The sequence below is a fragment of the Lutjanus erythropterus genome, chromosome 18 (assembly GCF_056507025.1).
Source record: "Lutjanus erythropterus isolate fLutEry1 chromosome 18, fLutEry1.hap2, whole genome shotgun sequence".
NCBI classification, from domain to species: Eukaryota; Metazoa; Chordata; class Actinopteri; order Lutjaniformes; family Lutjanidae; genus Lutjanus; species Lutjanus erythropterus.
In genome coordinates, this window is record NC_139334.1 from 31,714,501 (window position 1) to 31,737,053 (window position 22,553).

Sequence of the window (22,553 nt, forward strand, 5' to 3'; positions counted from 1 at the left end):
AGTGTAGTCTCAGTTTTCTTTAAGATGCACAGAATAGTGTGATGGTTTTGTAAACATGCATCTTTGGTTTATATAACTGTATAAATTTAATAAGGAAACAATGAACAAGACGAGTCCAAACTTCTACATTTTAAAAACTGTTATTTATTTACAATATTTTCTTATTTATTGAGAACATTACAAACAACCAGGCAACTTTACAACAATATAACATATATAACAACAATATAACATATATTGATTGAACACCAGGATTGATGTGTTTCATCACAGGACAGTAAAAAAAATTTAGTTTATAACTGAAAATCATGTTTAAATGTGCAAAACGTTTTTAATAACAGACAGAAGTCATTTGAATAAATCAGATCATGTGAATTATAACATAAATACTTGAAATCATCTTATTATTGGAACTTAAATGATTCAAACTTGTTCCTGCTTTTTATATAATAAATAAACACTCAAAGATTTTCATTTTTAAATCGATTGGGTCGTTAAATCTCAACTTTCCAGTCAGACGGGCATTTGTGACATTTTAGTTCTGTTTATGGACATTAGGATGGAGAAATATTTAAATGCATCTTTCTTAGAATGGAAAAAAAACACACATATATACTGCATATGAAAAAATGTTTGTGATTTTGCCCCCAAACTACATGTGATTTGCATAAACTTGGCACATTCATCCTCTTTATCTCTAACTGCTCTGTTCCACTGTCACACAGACCTTCAATGGTAATATCTTCAGTGGGAGTTTATCCAAAGGTCTAATGTATGGAAACATCCTGTCAGTGAAAGTGTGTGTGAAGGTGTGTATGTGTGTGTTAGTATCAGGATCAGAGAACGACAGCTTTCCTCTGTTCAAGTCCAGATTCATTCTGATCCTCTGGAGCTTCTTCTGCACTCTGAGAACAGTGGATGGATCTGGTAGAGACCGTGATGAGTATTTACCTTTATAGAACCCTATTCTCCATAATCCAGACTGTATGGGTCCCTTCCTCTGGACAGACTCTGAACACACACCCAGATCCCAGTCTGGACTGTCTCCAACCTCAACATCCCAGCTGTGAGTCCCTGAGTTAAAGCCCTCAGAGCCGAGGACAGAGGCATGATAATAATGAAACCTCTCTGGATTATCAGGAAGCTGCTGTTCCTGCAGTCCCCTCACACTGGTCAGATCTTCAGACAGGACGAGTCGTGGATCAGCAGTGTTTGTGTCCAGAGTGACAGGAGTGTAGGAGACCATGTCCTTCATCTTGTTCCAGATGTTGAAGGTCAGGTTGCCCAGGTGTTTGGCCTGGTCTATCAGAGCTCCTGAGAGCAGCTGTGGATCCTCCAGCAGGGGGCGCTGCTGGACTCTTTCCACTGCAGCCTTGTAGTTGTGCAGGAATGAGACGTCTTCAGCTCTCAGCTGCTCCTCTGTGTCTCTGACTGTGTGTGAAAGAGCTGCTATCTCTCTGCTCAGAGCCTCCATCTTCTCCTTCATCATCTGACTCTTCTGCTCCTCTTCCTCCCTCAGTGCAGCCAGCCTGGCCTCCTCTTCCTCTTCTAGAAACTGGTGAAGCTTCTTAAACTGATCCTTAATCTTCCTCTCTGTGTGTCGGGCCTGGACCTTCATGTGTTCTGCTGTTTGATCAAACTCATCTTTAACTTCTTTAAAATCCTTTAACTTCTTCTTTAAGGGCTCCAGAGTTTCCTGAAGTTCCTTCTTTTGTTGTCGTGCAGCTTCATCTATGGGTCTGAATCTGTGGTTGGTGTGTTTTTCTGAATCTCTGCAGATGACACACACTGGCTGCTGATGGTCCAGACAGAAGAGTTTGAGTTTCTCAGAGTGCAGACTGCAGAGAGACTCTGAAGATCTCTGATCTCTCTGCTGTAAGAAGGTCTCACACAGCTTCTTTAACACCAGACTAACAGGTGGATCTTCCCTTGAAGATCTTCTCTTACAAACTGGACATTCACGTGTTGGTTTCTGTCTCCACCTGCTCTGCAGACAGTCTTTACAGAAGCTGTGGCTACATGACAGAACAACAGGATCTCTGAAGACGTCATGACAGACCGGACAGCAGAGATCCTCCTCTGATCTGGAAGACATTTTGTCTCAGAGTGAAGCTGAAAACACAGCAGACAGACAGTACAGTCAGTCATGTCTCCCCTCCCTCCTCCACTGACTTCACTCAAATTTACTTTGACTTTGAGTTCAGTTTTTAGTCAAACTCACCTTCAGTGTGTGGAGTGTCAGCAGGTTGGAGTTTTCCTCTTTTCTCTCCTGCAGCTGAACTCACTCAGAGGAAGTTGTTGGTTTGGTCTGAAGGTGAATCTGATCGTCTGTTTTTCAGTCTGTGTCTCTGTAGTAAAGAGAAAAAAACTGTTTCCTGGTTTATCACAGGTGAGTCCGGTGAAGGGTGGAACTTTGTCAGACCTCCTTTGTTGACCTCTATTTGTTTACATGTAAAACAGAGGTGTGTTTCACTCCAAGGTACTGATTTGTTGTTGGAAAGTCTGCAGCAGACTGTCCTCAGTACAGTCCTGATAAAATGTAACAGACAAAGGTTATTTTTAACTGAAGTCATGGACAGACAGACAGGAGGACAGAATGTGTCCACCAGGGGGCCTCCAAGAGAACTTGAAATGTTCCACAAGAGGCTTATATTAGGCCGAGAACATGTCAGTGGTCATCATACAAAAACTAAATATCATGTTTGTTCATGTTCACTGTAACAGATGTTAACTGCAGTTTGATGCTCAGTAAAGTCAGACAGGTCACATTCCTCGCCTCTGTGTCTCAGCCAAGAGTCCTACATGTCAGTGGATCTTATCAGTGGATGGATTTGATCAACAGATTCTGCAGGAAATTATTAATAAGAACAATATTTCTCCGGTGCTGCATGGTGGAGTTGGAAATGCACAGGTTTGAAAAATTTGGAGCTACAGATCATTTACAGAAATAATTTGAGATTTTTTTTTTTAAGGGCAGATGAATTTAATTCATTTGCTGACAGATTTAACTCAACACAAATTTACAGTTCACTGTAATTCACAGCTCCTGTCCTGAAGCTTCACTTTGTCCTCAAGTAAAGATTCTCCTGCTGTGACTTTTGTGTTGTGCAGTTCAGAGATTGACCACTAGATGGAGCCTTTTACCCTCATTATCTGACAGCTGTCGGTGTTTGAGGCTCTTTACTTTCACTTTTTGTTCTTTATACCTTATAGTGGACTGAATTTCAGGAGAATATATTGCACTCGTTGCTTTACAAATCAGGATTTTATAAACAAAAAATAAGATCAGCTGATCAAACATGATGCGTTTTTATTGATTAATAATAATCCAGTAATATTACAGCACACTGACAGGAGTCTTCTGGTACTCAGAGGTACTTTTGATACTTGTACATTTTGTTGACAATATATTGTACTTAATAAAGTAATATATTGAATGCAGAAGTTTTCCATATATTCTTACAATGGTCTACCACTACTTTTACTTAAAGGGACAGTTCACCCCAAAGTCAAATACACATATTTTGCCCATCATCTGTCGTCCTGTTTATCCATCTGTGCTGTTTTGGTGTCAGTTGCAGAGTTTCAGAGATCATCATCGTCATTTGAAAACATTTGAAAAACTCAGCAGCAGCGTCTCTTTGCAGAAATCATGACTCAGTTACTCGAGATGAGATGAGTCAGTATCACAATATTAGATTAACTTGATTACTTTCCATTAGTTTTGGACTACTTCACTATAAACAATGGTGAAACTGTTTAGCCTGATATCATGTTTTTCAGGCTGCAACTGATGATTATTTTCATCACTGACTAATCGGTCAGTTATTTTAACAATTAATTGATCAGTTGTTTGGTCAGAAAATGTTGATCAGTGTCCAAGATGACGTCCTCTAATGTCTCGTTTTGTCCACATCTAAAAAATATTCAGTTCACTGTCAGAAATCAGTAAAAAAAAAACCCAGAAAATATTCACATTTAAGAAGCTGGAATCACAGAATTTTGACTTTTTTTTAAACTAAAATGACTAAAACCAAATCAATAGATTAATTCAACAGTTGATTAATAGATTAATCTTTGCAGCTGTATATATTTTATGTTTGTTTGTCCAGCTGTTCCTTTCTTTGTTGTGCGCAATTTGTTTATTGATTGATTTAAAGACAAAAAAAAAGTTGAAATTTCCACCCAGTGAATCATTTTTTCACCAGAGGTCATGATGATGAACTGGCAGCCGTGTGTCACTATGCATGGTAGGATATCGTTCTTTATTTTAAAACTGTAATCCTACTAATAATCCACATTTTTACTCCATGTATCCTCAATCTGATTGTCTTTTTTTCTTTAACTGTAATGGAATGCAGTTACCGTTTTTGTATCCTGTTACATGTAATCTGTGACTCACAGAGCCTCTTTCTTATAATCTGAAGCTGTTGAATAAGTGTAATGGAGTATAATAAAAATAAAATATTTCACTGTGAAATATAGCAGAGTGGAGGAAAAAGTAAGGTACCTCAAAAAGAGACACTTTGACCTCTGACTGCTGGTCCTCCAACTTCTACTCACAGATCTGCTGCAGGTGACAGTTGATTTGCTTTCTGGACCTTTTCTTGACCTCTGAGGTTTCTGTAGTTAAATGATTACTGATTTTAAAGAAGGTACAACACATATTTCAGTCCAGATGACAGAGATAAATTACAGTTTGACACAGAGGTGTATTATCAAGGTGTATTTATAAATTGAGGTGTCGCAGTATTAAATCAAAAATTGATGCAAATGAGCTTCAAATTTCAATAATCGAGATCAAAGGCAGAATTGAAGGAAAAAAACAATTCAAAGACGACACAGCGCAGGTTTTTAGCTAAAGAAGAATCTGAAAATTAAATGACAGTCAGGGCATAAAACCAGTGATGTGTTGATCTTTACAGTTTAAAATAAAAGTCAAATCGAGTCGTGGGTTTGGAACATCATGACAACAAGTTTACAGTCAAAGGAAGAAAAAAGTTGCAGCGGTTTTGGAAAAAAAAGAAACTTTATTTGGAAACATGGAGAGAAAACAAAAAGAAGAACTTGTTTTAGAGTTTTTCATTTCTGAAAATCATTTTTATTTACTATAATACACAGCGGATGACGTTAAGTCAGTTGGTTTGTACACCGGTGTGACTGGATGAGAGCAGATCTTATCAACAAAATGATAAAAAATAAAAAGAACAGTTGATTGATTGATTGATGAAAAACTACAGACGAACAGCTTAATCTTTTATTATCTAGCAGCTGCTGAGCCCCCCCCTCACCCTCACCCACCCAAAACCCTCCACCCCTCCCACCCCCACCCGAAAAAAGACTTGAGCGTGTAGATCAGGGCGCTCCTGGCTCTGTTCCACTCTCGCCATTCGCTCCCTTCAATGTGCCCTTCACTGTCCTCTTCAGTCCAACATCATAAAACCTTAAAATGGGCTTTTGGCTACGTTCCATTCTGAATATTTATCCCCCTTTAACACGCCCTTTACCCCCTCATTCACATCTCAAAGGAAAATTATGTCTCATTCGTCCCATTCCAGACACGTGTCCCCTTCAAAGTGCCCTTTAAAGTTCGCTAAATCAGATTTGTGGCCATGTTAGGACGGGCTTCTGGCTCTGTTTCATTACGACCTTTTCCTCAAATTAAAATCAGAAATTAGAATATATGCTGGCCCACTTCAAATTTGTATCCTGCCATATTATTATCAAATTAAATCCTAAAATTTAGGAGGAGAATTTTATCTCAAAGGAGATAAAATGACAAAAACCCTATTTCTGCTTAATAAATACCTTAATTGGTCAAACTATATCAGTCTTCTGCTAGTAGATTTTTTCTTTTTTGGTGCTTATGGAAAAATAATTTAGATTTCTGAAATAAAAACTGTTCAATTAAAAGAACAACAATGTCAGAATTTGGCAAAAAGGAAAATAAAATTCTGGACCTCTTGGTACAAATCTCAGCCATACAGGAAGCCATTTTGATGTAAGAAAAAAAAATCATGTGAGGACACAGGAGACACAAGTCTAAAATGGGACGCACCCCTGCTCGACATTTTTTGTGTAAATGAATTTCATCCCTCATCGCTGACACTCATTGAAACGCTTCAACACTGGAAACTTTCCCTCTACGTTTCTTTTATGTGGTAGCACCAAACATCACACAAATAACCACTAGTGGAACAATGCATTCTGGGTATGATGTGTCATTTGAGGATCCAGCTGACAGATGCTGAGTTTAAAGAAAAACGTAAAAAACAGCACTTGATCTGTTGCAGAATGAGCAGAGGGGAAGTTAGTGAAAGCGCTCAATAAAGGAATTAGACAGCTTTTTAAAAGGCTTTTAATTTGGTGAGCAAACTTTACAGCCTCTTATTTTGTTAATCAAAACGTCACAGTAAATTTAGAGCACAGATATTCTTACTATTTTCTACCAAAGAATATTCAATTTAATTGTACAAATTAATTGGATGTAAGACAGATAACGTCATAGAGAGCAGAGTATTTTAGATCATTAACTCAAAAGAACCGTGTCATTTGGTAATAACTAAGGGGGAAAAAGAATTTCTTCAAAAGAAAATCTCCAGTTTAATTCAAATAAATATAAAGTCATTATTCCTCTAAACTTTATTCTCTATACCTGCTGAGTTGTTTGCTTTCCTGGAGACACTTTTGCATGTTGAGCTAACCTGCTGTGTCCTGATTAAAAGACTCTCTGGGTGATGATGCCAATTAACTAAATGAAATTAATTGATTGAAAGTGTGCCAATTTAACAGCCTATTATACTATAATTAGTACCAAATTAGCAATGTAGGATAAATTTAGATCCTTTACTCAGGTAGAACTGGCAAAAAATACTCTTTTATCAATAATTAAAGATCAGAAAATGCACTTTTAAGTTGTTAAATAAACGTAAAATGCATGGTGTGTGGTAAAAAGAAAAATATTTCCCTCTGAAACTGAATGGAGTGGACGTACAGGGTAACATAACAGGTAAATATTAAAGTACAGTACCTCAAAATTGTACTGAAAAGGATAGTTTGATTTTTTTTTTTTTTAGGTGTAGAATAAGCAGCAGGAGCACCAGGGATGCACTGCTGTGGACAGTCAGCAGTATTTAAGACACGTAAGAAATAAATGTTCAGTTTAAGCTTATATTAAGAATATTTTCTCTCCTTTGCTGTCAGACAGCCTTTTCTGCCAGAAAACCACCATTATACAAGTCAAATATCGCTCTCTGCAAAGCTCTCCACTGACAAAATCAGTAATTTTACCTCACAGAACACAGGAGCTGCTGCCTTGATCATTTAGATAGTTTGTGTTATGATGTGACTTTGGTGAATCAGAATAACCCTTTAAATCACTAAAGTCACAAAATAATGCAAACAAACTAACCAATGGAGGCAGAGGTAGACCAACAAATGCTGTGCTCTGTGAGGTAAAATTGCAGGTTTTGTCAAATATCGCTTTGAAAAGAGCGATATTTGGCTTATACAACAGCAGATTCCCGTTAGAAAAGTCTGTCAAATATAAACTTAAATTGAATATATATTTTTTATGCGTCTAAAATACATTTTGCTGCAGACCCTGTCCACAGCGGTGCATCACTTCCTACACCAGTTCTCCTGCTGCTTCTCCAAACTGCTTCAAATCGCCCAAACTAAACCTTCAATGTAAATTATTTTAATGTGAAATGACAGACCTGTAAAATAAAGAATTACTAATATAAAATTTCCTCTTTTCATCTTTGTTCCAACATGAAAAGTGTGTTTAGCACCTTTGTTCTCGTGCAGTAGATGGAATATTTTTATGCAGATGGACGTAAAAGTGTTTATAGATAAAAACCTGCAAAACTGTGATGAATGTTTAACATCCTCCTACAGAAAAATGTCATCTCTCAGAAAAGTGATGCTCAGTGCGAGTACAAATACATGAAAGAAACAAACTGAGGCTCAGGTGATTAAAAGTTTGTAGTGTTACTAAATGAAGCTTCGGTTTTGTGTTGCTGTCGACTCTTTCGCTGCCCTCGTTCTGCCTCAAAGTGTCGTCGATGAAGAAAGCGATGAGGGATGTTTTGTTTTTCTCTTTCAGTCAAAGAGGAAGTAAAACCTATCGATTTGCTATCAACCACCCTCCCCATCTACACACACACACACACACACACACACACACACACACTCACACACGCTCACACACCATTAGAAAAAAAAAAGATGGGTTTCAGTTACACCATCAGAACCACAAAGAAATATGATTATAGCTTCTGACAGATTATACAGTCCAGTACCCCGTGGTATTTCACTAAATCAGCAACCTCTGCTGCTGATAAATTTATATATATATATACTTATATATACTTCTTTCCTCTATTTAAGGAAAACTATTCGACATATAACCAAAAATATGATATTAAGAGTTGATTTCTTGCATGACGGAAAAGAAACAAATGCAAAAAAATGAAACCCCTCTTAGAGTTTTTCCCCTTAAACCAAAAAGATTCAGATAAAACGATGCAAATCTGAACAAGAGCTCCATTAGAGTTTGTTTCATTTCATTTTTTTAAACTTTAAAGTTCTTTTTTTTCACTAAGTGGCAAAACAGAGACATGCAAATTTTAGTTTCCAACAAACCAACGGAACGAAAAACAGAAATGACAAAGTGGGAAGCGTCCTCCACGACACAGAGGAGGTCATCAGACACGGAAGACGCCTCCTCAAAAACCGAACAGATCCAGGATGCATCGCAGCGTAGTGGTTTCCTCGCTCATGTGCCATCATCGCGGGGTTGAGGGACGGGGGGGTGGGGGGAGGGGTCGTCCCTTCAGAACGAGAGACGTTGAGTCATTGCATTAAGAGTTAGAGGCTCTACAGAGACGAGACGAGTTAGGCTGAAGGTTTGCAGTGAAGTCCGTAAAGTCTCTCGTACGGGAGAGTCCGTCATTTATAATTCCCTCCTGAATCCCCCCTTCCCTCTGCAGAGAAGGTACAAACTGGCTGTAATACACACCACAGGTCAGTTCACACAGATCACACACATCAGCGTCACACACACACAAAATCAGACGATTAAAAAAAACATTAAAAAAAGAAATAAAGAGTCCAAATAATAAAAAAAAAAAACAAACAAACAAACATGAAATTGGCATGTGGGACCTTTGACACAAATCATCGTGCATGTGCTGTCCTTTAACGGGGTCATTTCATTTTAGTCTTTTAGTATTTAAAACCAGAGAAACCACCCAACCCCCCCCGAGACGAAAAATAATCCACAATTTGTCATATTTCTGTGAGGCGTCGAGTTCAAAATCCACCGTGTTTGACGTCGAAGGGAAAGCTGTGGTGTGAAGTTTATCTCCTCACCTCCTCTTACTGACTGATTTTGGAGTCAGAGGGCGACAAAAGAAGAAGAAGAAGAAGAAGAAGAAGAAATGTTTTTCTGTGCTGAAATGTGGAGACCTGCAGGAAGACTCCAGGAAATTCTTTCAGCCAGCAAACAGTCAGTCAGTCAGTCAGATATCTGATCGGTCAGTCAGTATCAGGGGTTTCAGTTGCAGTCGTGGGGACTCTCTATGTTTTAACTTCCCTTTTCTCTCGTCTCGGAGCAGGAGAAAGCGGCCAAGGTTTGGGGGGCGGGGCTTGCTCACTCGCCCCAGTGTGCTATTCCATCAGGGTAAGGTACTGTAGGAGGGGGGTAATCTCTATTCATTTGCCCCAGAATCCCCTGGAGTCAGACCCTGCTAAACGATTAGTGTTGTGGTTATGTGCCAAATCAAATCATTTCATCAGTTTTTGTATCATAAAAGGGGCGATCAGATCCAAAAATTAGTTCCAAAAGGTGACGTCCGATTGTAATTCTCTAATCCAGGATTTACCTCACGGGATGATCCAATCACACAGATTAATCCATCAAACGGTCGATGTGTCTCTAAACAGCAGCTGCTGATTCCTCAAAATTCACCCACCAGGTCATTTTAGTTTTTATTTGAACAGCCGACCAGCAGAAGACGACCTCCAGGCGATTGTTGGCCAAAAGTGGCTGGCGGCGCACGCAATCCAACCCGGACTTCACTTCCCAGCATGCTCCTGTGGCTCCTAGATGAGCGGGTCGGGGTGCAGGGTGTGCTGGATCTGCTGCGGCTGCAGGGGCGGGGGCAGCTGCAGCGGGAGCAGAGCCTCCACCATGTTGTGGCAGTGCGGCGGCGGCGTGCCCTCGCTGCTGGAGCTCTCAGCCACCTCGCCACCGTGGAAGAAGTAGTCGCTCTGCACGATGAAGGACTCGATGACGGCCTGGTTCAGCTTGGTGGTGGACAGCGTGTCCTTGTTCTCGAAGTCGGGCCGCATCAGCGTGGGCCAGAAGCAGATGGACAGGTTGTCGGCGGTCATCAGGGTGGTCTTGCTGTGCTGGCTCACCCTGCGGCAGGAAACGGAGACAGAGAAAGGGTTAAAATTCATCCAGATGTTACCGGGGCGTTTTTGATATAATCCTGCATGTGCAGTTAAAACAAGCTAATAGAGCAATGATCAAGTGTCACAGAGAAACAAAAACACTGAATGTGTCAAAAAAGAAGCCTATTAAGTACAGAAGATTATTAAAAGTAGGACCGGAGCGATTCACCAACATAATCGACATCATTGATTAGGAAAATATGCTGATTTACCCAACGTGCATCGATACATCACTATGAACTGCTGAACCAAGTCAGAGCATGGATTCAACCTTGAGAACAAGCTGCAGAGAACGAGCCTCGCCACCATAATCTCAAGTGTGGGAGTATTCTAGACAGAAATGGAACTGGACATGACTTATCACAGCTGTACAAGTACTCTGTACAAGTGCTGGAAGTGAAGCACAGAGCGATCTGTCCTCCTGCAGCAGCAGCAGCAGCAGCATCCTGTTTACTTTCTGTCAGCACTGAAGCACCATATATCTGGATTACCAACACATGGAACATGTTTCTGTTAGCTGAAGTCACTTAAGATTTCTACAAGTTTCTTCATCATCCTCGTGTTAAAAGTGATGTCTGCACCAACTCTGCGTCATCTGACGCAGTTATTCTGCTGTTTTATACTTTCTGTTCACTCTATCAGCCACGTATCAGTCAGAAATGACTAAAAATAACCTAACAATTAACTGAATTTCACTGTTTTTGTTTCAGGAGCTCAAACTCTTTATGTGTCAAACCTTTTCACTATAATTACAGTTTGCTCAGATTCATTAATCTGGACAACAGAAATGTGTATTGAACTATCAGCCAGTGAAGATGTAGTGTGAACTATAAGCCCCATCAGCCCTCATTAATCTGGCTTTCCTCTGCTGGTTCACTGCACTGCCTGAAGATGTGGACACACTTGATTTATTACTAAAATGAACACTAAAACTGAAGTGATTCTGTCTCGTCGGAGCATCAGCTGCTCGGTCCGCAGCCTCGTCACATCCAGCAGCTCACTGATGTCTTTAAATCAATAACTGATGAAGTGTGACATCATGATTAGGCTGGTGATTCATTCAATTTTAACAAAGTTAATTAAATTAATGACAGCTGTCACTGAACACTGGCCAGCTTGTTGGCTGCTGTGTCGAGCAGGATGAAGGCAGGCTTTCTGTTTACGCTGCGTCATCAGGCTCACGTCCAGATCTCATCTGATTATTTCATCAGCTCAGAAAATACAGGCTTGTTTTTACAAACCACAGTCAGATCAGAACAACTACAGCTGAGATCGACTCATCGCGCCTCCTGCGAGAACAACTCATAGGAACAGACGTCAACATTTTCCCCGTATGTTCAATGTTCTCACAGCCTCCTTTATATACTGCCCAGTATTTTAACTAACTAAATCATATCATTTCTGGTGTAAGCTGATGAATGATTGATTAAAAAAAAAATGTTTGTATTCTGCATGCATGCTAATGCTAATCCAGAGGGGGGGGATCCAAAGCTGTGTTGAAGTCCAGGTGTGTGTGTCTTTGCGAGCAGGTTACACCCTGGATTGAAACTGAGATAATGAGAAAATTCATTTTGCAGCTCATGTAAAAATGTTTATAAAAATGTTTTGTTTATGAACGCACTGAATAAATTCCTAGTGAGCTAATGCACTTTAGTTCGTTAGTTCTTAACTAGTTTGTAGCTTTTTCTACTATAAATGTTTCTTTTTTTGTGCTACTACCTACACTACTGTTTACCAGTATTGCTGTAGTCAGATTTAAGTAGATATTAAGTGAAGAAAATGTGTCTGCCTTATCTGTTTTTTTTATCTGGCCACCTTTTTATTGCAGATTATATTTTTGCACTAGTTCAGAAAGAGATATGAAGACTCCATCCAGGTACAGATCACTTATGTTTTATTTATAAGCCACTGTTTCTGGTAAACAGACTTTTTCCAAATAAGTACAGCGAGGTTGTGCCATACAGAGGTGCATGACTGTCTTATCACCTTAACTAAAATAACATATACGTATAACTACAAACAACCTAATGCAACATTGCATATACATCTCACAGCACTGCAACCTTACAGTACATACAGGTCAGTATTTGTTGGGAAAGTTCTCTCAGGGTCTTTCAGCAGCAGGTTTTTGGTTCACTATCATCTAACTGTGTAACATCACCTACTGTAGTCTCTAATATCCTCTCATGTACAGTGAATGTCATTTTAGTTGTGGATTGTTCTGCTTGAAAAGGCGTTTTTTAGAGTCTAACTTCATGTCAGAGCATTCCCTCTTTAAATCTGTCACGGTGCAGCTCTGCTCCGATGACACATCGTTGGCAGCTGTATTATTAATATTTCTCCTCCTTTCAGATTGTCTACTACGACTACTTAACTTGTCATGTTTTTGTCTGCAGCAGAACTCGAAGCTCTGCTTTTTGTTTTTTACTCTGATACAATTCTAAGAAGACAGCTTTATATGGCAACTACAGGGGTGTAGAGGTGGCATTCATGAGGCTGAAATGAGTGATTTACAAGTTTGGTGAATTCAATGTGAAAAACATGTACAGGCAAACCTTAAGGGTGCTTCGATCGATGAGCCACCGATCATTAAGTGGCAACTTTTGTTCTAAATGGATTAATCGGGGGTTTCCATAAAGGCCGATCAGATGATCTTGCCAAGCATCAAATGTGGTTAGATTTTCCATTTGGAGAGCAAATCCTCCACGCTGTCAGGTAAATATTTGCACCACAATAGTCATGTGCTGTTTCTTGTACAACCTGACATGACAGATGGTTTGTTGCACAGAACCATCTGGGAAAAGCGGACACAAAAAACACTTGGAAGGTGATTTGATGAACCAGTTGTCTATCACATCTAACTCGGGATAACTTCAACCAATCAGATCAAACTCTTGCTGAAGCTGGTCGGGAGAAAAGCGAAAACATCTTTTCCAAACAGAAAATCCTTCAGTGCCGTTCTTTCACTTCATTCAGTGAAGAAATTGTTTGTTCGAGACAAGACACTTCCATGGACGTTTCTCGCTGTTGTCACACCTAAAGCCACGCCCATAGCTGCTAGTAACCCCTCCTAGGATGCTGATTGGCTGCACCACTTCTGGTGTGGACACACATGGATAACTAGAAGCCTGGCAGGATGGATTCTGGCCTGATCTTGCAAATCCAGCTGCCTTGCAAGGTAATCTCCAAGTACCTCTGTGATAAACGCTGTTCTGTTCCAAAAATCCTGATTGAAGAACCCTTAATAAACCTCACTGTAGTTTAAGAAATAATCACTCTGGACGAGACAGAATTAGCAACAAAACTAAAGAAAGAAATAAGATAGAAACTGTTTCATCCTCTGATTAAACCTTCTTCTCTGAAGCAAAGTTAAAATACAGTCAAACAGCCGTTCCTGTCGTTGACTTTGATTCATCCGTCTGATCAGTCTGCTGGATGTTTTAGAGCAAATTAAACTCACCTTCTCAAAAGTCGTGTTCTCAAAGTTACTAAAAATAAAGGTTCAGTTCAGCTGCTGCCAACACTCAGAACACGTCGGCTTGATGTCAAACTGCTTCATTTACATCCTGTGACGAGTCAGACGAGTTTTTAAGTCTAAATGAAGCTACTCACTGCGATGTGTTCACTGTCATGATGTGTGTGTGTACATTTAAACGTCGAGGTGTTTAGCTGCTGTTGGAGCTTCATACTGAGGATTTAACTGATAAACAACAGCACACTGACTGTGGAGTGTGTATTCTGTGTATGGGCTAAGAGTGTGTGGGATAAGTGCTTCTAAGCTCTGTGTGGGTGTATTTATGTCTGTGTGCACATGTGTTTTAGCTCAGAGCGTGTGTGGAGCATGTGTGTGTGTGTGTGTATCTTACCTGTTGAGGTGTGTGATGATGTACTTGAAGACCTGGTAGTTGACAGAAGGAAACTTCTTCACGATCTCCCGCAAGACCTGCAGACGCTCGATGTAGTCCACGATTTCTGACACACACAAACAAACACACACACAAACACAGAGGGAGAGAAGACAGAAGGCATTTTACATTTTACACACACTCTCTCTTGGGAACGGAAATTATACTCTCTGGAAAACAAAAGGCTGAGATGCTGCCAAGAGCAACTCCCACGCTGTGCACAAACACACACACACACACACACACACACACACACACACACACACACACACACACACACACACACACACACACAAGTGCTAAAGCATGTGGGCAGACACGATACTCGCCTGCATCACGTCTTACTCTGTACTGGTTGAAAACAAAACAGGTCAGTTTTTGCAGACTAAGAAAACAAACAGTTTTGTGTTCAACTGTTCAGACTGAGCTGCTCGTATTGAGCAGCAGAGCTAAACTTTGAATGAACTCCTACTTAGGGTAATATTTGTATGTGTATAGTTTTTCCTGCCTGTGATTTTCAATATTTTAATGTTCTGTCTGTGTTTCAGCAGCATGCAGTTTCATTTACAGTGATAACTAAATGGAGAAAAATAACTAAAAACTAAAAATATAATTTTTTGTTGACTGTCTGATTAGAAAAATTGAAATAAAATTATCAGACAAATAGTCCTATCTCACATCTGACAGAAATGATGTATGGACTGTGCAAAGTGATTTAGATTAGGAAAATATAAGAAAATGCTACTGAAAATTGTTTAAAAAATATGATAAGTGATAAGAATATCATGTTTTATCAGCTGCTGGCAAAAAAAGTGAAACCTGGGAATATTTAGTTTGAGAAAAACAAGAGAAATGATCATGAAGCTGCTGTCATGATGTTTATACCTGGTTGACATGAATAAGAAGTGGCAGCAAAAGAGAAACACAAACAAACAAACAGCAGAGAACACGTCCTGCTGAATTCCTGAAGAGCAAACCGTCTGTGATGTTCCTCGATATTCTTCATCCTCCCGAGAGAATCCATCACTTTCCCGCCGGCGAGAAAAGCTCGTCGGAGCTGAAACGCTCCACTCGCTTATTAAATATTTAAAGAGCAGATGTGGGATACGAGCTTTTACCTTTGGACTGTCACAACAAAGATACGTTAACATGACCCTGAACTTCCTTCCCTGTCTGGAATATTCTCCAGGATATTTCCAGACATTCCAGGACCAGCGGGAAGCCTTTCATATTTCTGGAGAAAAATTTACAGCAGTACACGTAACGGCACTCAGATTTATTCATCCTGTACACCATCAATCATCTTAACGAGGAGCCAACGGAAGCCTTTGACCCACTAATGGATCCGGGAGGTCAAAGGTCATTAATCCAAGCTGCCATATTGCAACATTAACTAGAAATATATCACACAAAGAAACAGTTTACCACAGCACCGATAGAACAATTTAATCCCATTTATCATATATACATCAGTCTGATGGGAAACACACGGCTGTCTACACCATGTACCCACAATGCAATGGGCTCAATAAAGCGATGAAACTACAAAGGATGAGTTTAGATGAAAATTTAATGATCCCTGTGCAAGGAAAACAGGCTGCTGCTGCAGTAAAATAAAATATAGATAAAAAAAAGGAAACTCATCTGAGCTGACAATAAAAACACTGAAGAGAAATTTATCACTGAATGAACACAAACGTGAATGAATGCGGCAAAACTGAATGAGACAAACAAAATGCTCTCTTTATTCTTTCCAACAAAAAAAACATTAACAAAACAACCACTAATATTAACAAAATGACCATTAGATTACTTTTTTATATATTATTCAGCCTGTGTTGAAAATTATAATAATATACTCAGCATACCCACATTACACACAGCACTCAAGCATGGAGGTAAAAGGGGAATGATGCATTCACAACTTCTGCAAGATCAGCTTAATTGTGAGGCTACCAAATGCGTGTTTGTAATGAAGGCTAGTTTAAGTTTCAGAAACAAACAGGACTGAATATGGAACCTCAGTAGCCACTTTTAGAGCATTGGAACTTGAGAGATAATTTAGAAATCATGGTCAGAGCAGGTATTTATCCTAATTAACAAATCAAAAGCAGTTAAAATAGCTGTTCTTGATTCTAAAATAATTGCAGTTTTCTGAAATCTATTAGTACACAGAACAAAGTAGACACATGGACTTATGTGCGTCTTCTTTTTATATCAATATATTAAAAGACAAGTAATGATTGTTATATTTATTTATATAGTTTATCTCAATATCAGGCTCGGTACCCATTTGTCCTTTCTCTCTCTAGTTTCTTTCTCTGCCCTCAAGTTGTGAAGTAAAAAGTGACATTGTGATGTTTTTGCAGGGCACTTGAAAGATGCAGGTCCAGTCTGTACAGCCATGCAAGCCACAGACATTCTCTAACATTGGCTACCTTTGTCTCAGGGTTATTTTGGTTTTATCAACTTGGAAAAAAACAGTAAGGATGATTTTGAATTACCTTTTACATACTTGTTGCATTTATGCACAATTTCTTTTTTTGACAAACGCAGTTCATTTTGCCGCAGACACCTGTGTTCCATCTATTTCATTGTGTTAATGAATATGGAAAATCATCTGTGTATTCAGCCGTGCCAATACTGAATGTGTTCTTCCTCGGCTCATGCATTAAACTTCAACCAACAATTTCATTAAAATCAGACGACTACATTTTCCATAATCCTGCTGACAAACAAACAGCACTGAAAACATAAACTCCTTGGCGGCGGTAACAAAGACAAAAAGATGTTCACATGCAAACAACCCATTAAAATCGTCCGTCACATGGCATATATCAGTGTGTGCACAACTACATGAAGTCCAGACGGTCAAAGCTTTTAAACAATTTGTATAATAATGTTAACGTGAAGGAAGGGAGGACTGGCACACAGAGAACAAAGAGGCATTCAGATAAGACTTCTGTGAAAAAGTGCAAATGTTTCAGTCGATATGTGACTGAAAATTATTTTTACCAACAGAAAACTGAAATATCTGCACAGTTTTTACAGTCTGTGCCGCCTTGTAATGTATCAAATAGAAATATTTAAAATCCAGACTCCAGTCTGAATTCATTTTTTGTTCTCTGTAAGCAAGTCCTTAATTCCTGCACTCTAACTTTTCTTTCCTAACGTCTACCACACCACAGAAGATAAAGGACATTTTTTTCAAGGTGCAGCTCAACCCCCAACAAACAAATGCATGCAGTTCAACCAAAGAGATGTTCCTTTCACAGACTCTTTCATTAGAATACATTGCAGAGGCCTGAAAAGATACAACTCTCCAGTATTTCACAGGGGAACCCTTAAGTCTTGTTGTTGTTTTTGAACTCCAGATTAGGAACCATTGGCTTACATTACAGGTCATTTTGGGTCCAAACATTTTGTACGTTATCATTCTTAAATTATTTTCAAAGGATTTATTACCATCCACAGCAGATTTACTGGGTTAATTTTTCATGTTTCATATCTTTCATTGAGGCTTCAGCTGCAGTACGCCACTCGTTTCATCCTCTGCATCACAAACAGAGCAAACAGGAAAACGTCTCCACCCAGGCAGAGCTTCTGGATAATATGATCAAACTCACGCTGCTCTAAAGTCTCTCTGCAGGACATCATGTACTCAGAATCCTCCAGTTTAACACTGTGCTCCTCAAATTCCTCCTCAGTGTGCACAAACACAATGTTGACTTTCTTTTACTCTCTTTATTGTTCTTGCTGGCAGGAGAAACCTGCCATGTGCTGTTGGTACGATACACTAAAACCTAACCTGCATTCTGCCGAGTTGTGGTTGTGGCTTTCGTTACGCAGCAGCTGGAGCTGGTTGGGCTTGACATGCCGGGCCAGCCTGTACACATCCCAAAACCTCTCTGGTCTCATTTGATGCGAGACTGTAAACCATTACTTGGAGGACAACAGAACAGGGAAGACGATGAAAAAATAATCTCCAAAGGCCTCCACAAAACAGAAATGGTGGGTGTGAGGATCGCAACCGCAATATGTAAAAAAAAGCTTCTGCTACAGAAACTGCAACTGCTTCGTTGCTGCGGCCTCATGTCCACCTGGGACAAAGAGGTTTATCTAAGTCTGTTTGACATGCCGCTCTGTTATGAGTCGTCTAGAGCAGTGTTCTCCAACCCTGTTCCTCAGGGACCCCTGTCCTGCATGCTTTAGATGTTTCCCTGCTCCAACACACCTGATTCAAATGATCAGCTCATCATCAAGCCTCTGCAGAAGCCTGACAACAACCTGATCATTTGAATCAGGTGTGTTGGAGCAGAGAAACATCTAAAACATGCAGGGCAGAGGTCTCTGAGGACCAGGGTTGGGGAACACTGCTCTAGAGCTCTAATATCATCTGGGGCAGGTTTGCTCACCGTCCCCACAGTCAGAAACAAACATGCAGAAGCAGCTAACTTAGGAACTTGTTTCTTGACTAATCGATTAGTTGTTTGGTCATAAAATGTCAGAAAATAGTGAAAAATGTCAAACAAGCTTTTCCTAAAGCTCAAGATGACATCCTCAATTGTCTCAATTGTAATTGTTGCAGCTCTACTTGCTAACATTGCTGCAGACCACTGGCACCTTTTACATGAGACCGTCCTTGCCATGGTGACACAAGGGGCACAGTGTAGCTCACGGCTGAGCCGCCAGGGAGGAAATGCGCCCTGTGAGAGCCAGCCGGCGCCACAGAGAGGTCCCATGAGGGGATCCCACACTGAGCAGCCATCCCTAAATCCTCTGCAGAAATGCACCCTCACAATATGCTCTTCCTCGTGGATACTGTTGTGTGCACTCATGTAGGGCAGTACAGTACAGTAACAAAGTCATATTGCAATTATTGTGACAGGTGTTATGATTGTGTTCCAATTCATGAGTAGTGGGAATTATAATTTTTGCACCACAATTTTTATTTTCACAGAAAAAAACTATAAAAATCATTATGATGTAACATTTGTTCGATTCTGCATCAAACAAGCATGTTTTCTTACATCTGGAGAACAAGATTTTTAGGTCAGGGCATTTCTGCAGCACTACAGCACTTCATTATTATGCTTTTGTCACACATTTGTGTTTTATCAAAAAACTGCAGCTTCTACGATTTGGCCATATTGCAATTTCAATAATATTTCAATTAACTGTGCAGCCCTATGCACAGGTTGAGACTAATTAAACATCATAGAGGAGCTCCATTTCTTGCTCTTTATCAGGCTTTTGCCTGTTTTTTTCTGCAGCCAACATAACAACAAAGCATGTGAATACTGATTTTGACGTTGATTACCATGGCAACGATAAAAGCTTCAAAACTTTAGTCAGGCTTTCTAGGTTGTACAGAAAATGGAGAATGAAAGCCTGGGCATGAGACCATGACAGTAATAAACCAGCAAACAGGTCAAATCTGAGGACATAAGTCAGAATTCTCATTTCATATCAAAGTTTCCTGCAGCAAGGAGGTCAAAGGTCAAACAGTCACAGCAGCCTGGCTGTAGTCTTGTGATTAAAGAGAAATCACAGGAAAGATAGTAAGAACAAGATGAAAAGGAAAAAGGTAGTGAAGGCAGGACAGAAAACACTAGAGAGATGAAGAAAGTAAGAGAAGAAGAGGTCCTGCTATATATGACTCATGTTCCAGAGAAGAAGAACCAGCACTGCCTCTCTCTCACTATAAGACTCATTAAAGTGTGTGTGTGTGTGTGTGTGTGTGTGTGTGTGTGTGTGTGTGTGTCTACATGTATGAAGTCTTTACTTTTCTTGTTGTGTAAGCGTAGTATATGTATTTTTGGCTCATTAAACTGCAGTCGTCAGCCTGCTGGTTTCAGCACTCAGAATCACGAAATATACAGCCAGGAAAAACACACTCTCTCTCTCTCACACACACACACACACACACACACACACACACACACACACACACACACACACACGTGCGGTGCAGAGAGTAGATGTCTGACAGTATCCTGGGGCTGGAAAAAGCCTCTTACGTGTGTGTGATGTGACAGAAAGCTGTGTGTGTAAACTTAACAAGGCGTCTACAGCACTGAAGACAGCAGTTACAATAGACAAGAACCTGCGTGTGTGTGTGTGCATACCTGTATTAGATTTTCTGGTGATTTAAATAGTTACTTTTTGATTAAAGGCATAGTTTGGATTATTTGAAGTGTGGCTGTATGAGGTACTTCTCCACAGTCAGTGTATAACCTACAGTAGATTGTGGTTGACACGCCTCAAGTTTGGAGAAGCAGCAGGATTACACTATATACGTGTACACTATATTTAGAATATTTTTGATACTTTACTTTGCCCCAAGACAGCTTTTTCTGACAGGAAACCACTGATACACAAGCCACATATCACTCTCTTCAGAGCAACCAGACTCCACTGACAAAATTAGTGATTTTACCTCACAGTTCACAGGGGTTTTTGGTCTACTGCTGTCTTGATCTTTCAGTTTGTTGGTTTTATTGTGCGACTTGCATGAATCTGAACTAACCCTTTAAAACACAGAAGTCACACAATAACACAAACTAACTGACAGATCGAAGCAGCCATAGACCAGCAACTCCTGTATTCTGTGAGGTAGAATTACTGTTTTTATTAATGGAGTCTGGTGGTTTTGGAGAAAGCAATATTTAACTTGTATTTCAGCTGTCTGATGACAAGATAAAGCGCTGAAAATATTTTAAATCTTGCGTACACTGATACTGATTTCTTTAGGTGGCTAAAATAGGTTTTGCTGCTGACCCTTTCCACAGCAGCACATTTCTTTGATTCCCACACTCCTGCTGCTTCTCCAAACTCGAGGGTGTGCCGACCACATACTTGCCAACCCTCCCAAATTTTTTTATTGTCCTCTCCCCATTTCCTCCTGGGATCACAATTCTTGTGTGTTTCTCTTGATTTCTGACAAATTCACACCTCATTTTCCCTTTTATTGTCACAACCTGTTTTTTACTGTACAGTGTGAATAAACCCTGTACTACTAAAAATCTACAGTTTCCACACAGACAACAATAAAGCTACACCAAGCCAGACTTCCTAAGAAGAATTCTTGTCTCATACAGAGAGTTTTAAAGAAAAGTGCCAATCATTTTTTTTTGTAAATTCTGGTGAGTCGATTTTCCTTCAGAGGCAAAAAATATGTGAATCAAAGAATACTGATGAATATTAGTTTACACCAGAGAGTTTATGCTTGAGGGACAAATTATTCTGAACTCTTTCCTGAGAATTAAAAATATTCAACATAAAAAAACGTGTTGCAATGTTCTATTTGGTTATTTTCATTCTTTAAAAGTCATCAGAAAGCAGGAAACAAGGTCTCTGAAGCTCCAATTTTTTTTTAACGACTATGGTTAAGTACCTCATACAACCACATTTCAAAAAATCCATGTATTTGGACATGACAGAAATGTAAAATATGGCCTAATAAAATTATATTACTTCTAATTTCTTCTGTCATCTACCTCATACAAACCCACTTAAAAATGCAAACTGTCCGTTTAACAGGTTTAAATCAGGCTTAAATATTTGTATCAATATATCAGTATTGAACCCACCTCTCAGACCTTGTGGGCAAACTAAGCTCAAATTAAGTATTGAGAATGTGCCTTACCTGTGTTATAACCTCCAGGTCACGTGATTTTACATCACATTTCCAGTCTTTTCTAATGAGCTCAGTAATTATCAGGAGAATTATTGATCATTTATTCAACAAATTAGTAATTCCCATGACTCAGGTGTTTTCTAAGACCTGAAGATGGTGTTTATGTGTGTTTGTGTGTGTTTATTCTTACTTGCGGCCTCCACCAGCTCCGGGTGCAGGCTGTAGGGGATCAGTGGGTCAGGCAGGTCAGCAAAGAAAGCCTTCAGCGCTCCGGCGGCAGCGTTCACCGCCACGTCCATCGCCACAAAGTCGATGTTGTGATCTGCAAAGAGATGTAGAGAGAGAGAGTTTTATTTTCCACCATCTGCAGCAGATTCACACGGTTATTCTTCATGTTTTTTCATCTTTTGTTACGTGGCAGCTTCAGCTGCAGTACGCCACTCGTTTCATCCTCTGCATCACAAACAGAGCAAAAAGGAAAACAGCTCCACCCAGGCAGAGCTTCTGGATAATATGATCAAACTCACGCTGCTCTAAAGTCTCTCTGC

At 39.7% G+C, this 22,553-nt stretch overlaps 2 protein-coding genes across 3 annotated transcripts in view; both read right to left on the reverse strand.

Moving 5' to 3' along the window:
- Positions 1–649: 649 nt before the first annotated feature.
- On the reverse strand, positions 650–2,359 carry LOC146311305 (zinc-binding protein A33-like). Its single transcript, XM_084741801.1, has 2 exons — positions 2,222–2,359; positions 650–2,112 (listed from the first exon to the last, which is right to left on the reverse strand). The coding sequence occupies exon 2, from the start codon at positions 2,093–2,095 to the stop codon at positions 698–700; it is 1,398 nt and encodes a 465-aa protein (XP_084597927.1). The 5' UTR covers positions 2,096–2,112; positions 2,222–2,359; the 3' UTR covers positions 650–697.
- A 6,228-nt stretch (positions 2,360–8,587) lies between these two features.
- arhgap5 (Rho GTPase activating protein 5) overlaps positions 8,588–22,553 on the reverse strand; it is a 70,678-nt gene continuing 56,712 nt past the window's right edge. For both annotated transcript variants that reach the window (XM_084742112.1, XM_084742111.1), the window contains exons 5-7: positions 22,196–22,327; positions 14,328–14,433; positions 8,588–10,426 (exon numbers count right to left, since the gene is read on the reverse strand). In XM_084742112.1, coding sequence (XP_084598238.1) covers positions 10,108–10,426; positions 14,328–14,433; positions 22,196–22,327 — 557 coding nt within the window. In that variant the 3' untranslated portion in view covers positions 8,588–10,107. The remainder of the gene's footprint in view (positions 10,427–14,327; positions 14,434–22,195; positions 22,328–22,553) is intronic.